Raw genomic sequence first — 3,575 nt, 5'->3', positions numbered from 1 at the left:
AACAAAAGTAGACTGAGGAGGCTATACTAAACTGCACCCCAAACAAGTAAATACAAACCAGTGCTCAAAATGTAAAGAGAACCCAGGATACAAAAGTAACCAGAACTAAAGACTAAAAGTCCAAATAATAATCTAAAATACAAAACTCAAAGTACCATCAACTTTACAAAGCGAAATGTTGCCATGTTTGTATGTCTGAATAAGTTGAACAATTTCACGATATATGAAGATGCATCTAAAATGCATGCTAGCTGCAGGGTGACTCAGGTGTCAGTGTTTCAAACTCAAACCAAATAAAACTGTATTAAACAGCTTCACCACTAGAGGGTAGAATAAATCAATACAGCCTCAAAGCTTTGACCACACAATGTGATGAGCTCCATAGTCAGAGGAGCACAGGGTTTGCTTTAGACAGTTTTTCATTACTAATGAGAAAAACTAAATAGTGGAGCAGTGTTGGTTACATGTGTGGGCAGCAAAAAGAAAACACACATTCATACTCCGATGAATGCATCGGAGAGCAATTTCGGGTTAGTATCTTGCCCAAGGATATTTGGCATGCAGACTAGGGGAAGCCGGGAATTGAACCACCAACCTTCCGATCAGTAGATGACCTGCTCTACCACCTGAGCTACAGCCACTCATTATCTAACTCTGCACCAGATGTCTGCTGGGAAGAGTGACTATGTTTCTTTAACATGCCCCATGCATGTGTTTTTATAATATACAAACACAGTATATGTATATATATATAAAATATATATATATCTACAATGTACACCTTGCAGATAAAATCAGAAATACATTATCACTGCCTAAGAGGACTTTGTGGTGGCAAAGTTGAATGAAGTTAATTTTTATCTTACATGTAATCACAGTAATACAAAGAAATGTTCCAACCTCTGAGTAAATAAAGGTCATTTTTATTACGTGTCAGACTGGTTAAATTGTTTATTTATTTCATTTACCTGCTGTTATAATATGGGAAATCCTTTTAAAAAAAAGCTGCTGTAAAGGCAGTTGCAAAAAACCATAATCAACCCAACCCTGCCATAAGTAGCCAGGTTACGGGGACGTCTCTGAAACAGCTGACCTTTCCGCGGTATTATTCAAGATTTTAAATCATCTATAATGAGAGACAAAGGTAAGACAAAAGTATTTTTGCTTGAATCCCAATGTTTCAGTAGCTTGTAGAACAATCTTTTGCAGCAATAACTTCAAGTAATCATTTTTATATGTTGTTTTACACCTGGATGTGAAAGAAGGTGTACTTTCTTTTTCACCTAACTGCATGAAAATATATGCATATATATTTATTTGTAGTTGAGAGATTGTATCCCCTGAAAACAAGTTCAATCACAAACAAGTTCAATATCTGCAAGAGTTCATCTGTGCAATGATTTGTACCTTGTACTTTTTTATGTCTATATGGTGAGTAAATCTTGGTTGCATGTTAATGTGTTACATTTTTATTACACTTATTCTTTCAGGTCAATTTTGTTCCTGCAGTAAGTTAAACTGAAAACCTCCCTCACCTTTCTCCTATTCCCACTGTACAAGTTCCAAGAATTTGAACTGCATGACTCGTCAGGCACCTTTTGAAAAAGAAACACATACAGCGCAGTCACTGACACTGAGAGGAGAAATGGCGCAGAAAGGAGTTCAGCTGGACCGAGAAACCTTCTCTTGTTCGATCTGTTTGGATCTACTGAAGGATCCGGTGACTCTTCCCTGTGGACACAGCTACTGCATGAACTGTATTAAAAGCTTCTGGGATGAAGAGGAAAAGAAGAAAATCTACAGCTGCCCTCAGTGCAGACAGACTTTCACACCTGACAGACCTGTTCTGGAAAAAAACAGCATGTTATCAGTTTTAGTGGAGAAATTCAAGAAGACTGGACTCCAAGCTGCTCCTGCTGATCACTGCTATGCTGGACCTGAAGATGTGGCCTGTGATGTCTGCACTGGAAGGAAAATGAAAGCAGTGAAGTTCTGTTTGGTCTGTCTGGCATCTTAGTTGTTGTCACAATCTAATGACCAAGATTTGTCATTATGTCCAAATCTACATTCATTACCCTCTCCTTTTCTGCTGATATTCTTGTATGCGACTGCTACATCAACTCCTCCCCCTCTCCACTCCACCTCCCAGTAACAACGTCCAGTCAGACTCTCTCTACTCAGGACCTGACAACACCAAGTGAATCTGTCTGGATGATCAGAATAAGACTGTTGTTGATTCATTAATGTTACTTTTCTGTTCCCCTCTGATAATAACAGCTGTTTGTTTGCTGTGTTTGGATCCAGTGTGATTTCACATGAATATTTTAAGAATCCAGCTCTGGTCTTTGGCTCTGGTGGATCTGACAGTAAAACATCCACTTCAGTGACTGTCAGTGAGATGTTTGTCCATTCCTCTCTCAGAATGTCCTGTAGTTTATCTCTGACCTCTGACACAGCTGCTGTCACATCCTCAAAGTAGCTCAGAGGACGGATATTGATGCTGGATGAGTCTGTAGACTCACTGAGTGCTGACAGTGAGGGGTAGTTGTGTAGAAACTGGATGTGATCCTCTGTGTGTGAGAGCTGCTTCAGCTCAGCATCTTTCCTCTTCAGCTCAGTGATCTCCTGCTCCAGCTTCTCCTCAAGCTCTTTGACTCGACTCACTTCAGTTTCCTGCTGGGATCTGATCTGCTGCTTCACATCAGAGCTTCTTTTCTGGATGAGATGGATCAGCTCAGTGAAGATCTTCTCACTGTGCTCCACTGTTTGATCAGCAGACTGATTGATGGCCTCCACCTCCTGTTGAAGCAGCTTCACATCTTTCTCTCTGTCCTGGATTCTCTGCTGGATGTTTTGTCGACTCACCTCCAGCTCTCTCTGCCTCTCAGTCCTTTCTGCTGCAGCAGGATCTTCTCAAAACGCTCCGCTCTGCTCCCCACTGTTTGTTAGGAAAACTCCAGCTCAATGTCTACATAGCGCATTTTAAAACTGACTGAGATTGGTATGGCCTCCACCTCTGTGTTGAAGCAGCTTAGCACATGGCACCTGTTTCTCGCCCTACAGGATCTGTCCTGGGGGTTGAGGTATGACTCACTCTAAAGGACTGCTCGCACTTGTTCTTGTGACAAAACGTGTGTCGAATTAATACTCATCCGCTCCGATCCTCACCGCAATGGCCCCTCTCTCTGCCTATACTTCTAAGTGCTGCTTTTTCTGCATGCAGAGTGTTGCAACAGTAATGTGGATTGTTCTATGGTTGTGTGATTAGATTCAGAATAGGCCTATCTTAAGTGTTTCACTGTCTTGACCACATAGAGAAACGACGAGTGAGAGAAAAGCACCAGAATGTGAGAAGCAAAATCCCTTTATGTTCATCCACAGAGCAGAGATAACAGATACTCTGCTGATCAGTACGGCAGAACATCTTCATCACCTCATCATGACGAGAGCAGATGTTCTCCTGGAGCTTCTTGGAGGGCTCCACCAGCTTGTGTTTGTCAAATGCAGGACATTCATAATGAGCTTAATGAGGTTCTGACAGAGGATGTCTCACAGAAGTAAAGGACTTGACCACC

The 3,575-nt window shown here is 41.5% G+C and overlaps 1 protein-coding gene across 1 annotated transcript; it reads right to left on the bottom strand.

Moving 5' to 3' along the window:
- Nucleotides 1–2,013: 2,013 nt before the first annotated feature.
- On the bottom strand, nucleotides 2,014–3,424 carry LOC121815297 (tripartite motif-containing protein 16-like). The gene is made up of 2 exons (XM_042225584.1): nucleotides 3,415–3,424; nucleotides 2,014–2,909 (listed from the first exon to the last, which is right to left on the bottom strand). Exons 1-2 carry the CDS (start codon nucleotides 3,422–3,424, stop codon nucleotides 2,014–2,016), a joined length of 906 nt encoding a protein of 301 aa, XP_042081518.1.
- Between the last annotated feature and the right edge of the window lie 151 nt (nucleotides 3,425–3,575).

This window comes from Haplochromis burtoni, unplaced genomic scaffold (assembly GCF_018398535.1).
Source record: "Haplochromis burtoni strain Fernald_Lab_line unplaced genomic scaffold, NCSU_Asbu1 Contig_175, whole genome shotgun sequence".
Taxonomy (NCBI): domain Eukaryota; kingdom Metazoa; phylum Chordata; class Actinopteri; order Cichliformes; family Cichlidae; genus Haplochromis; species Haplochromis burtoni.
This window is presented reverse-complemented; position numbering and strand designations above follow the sequence as displayed.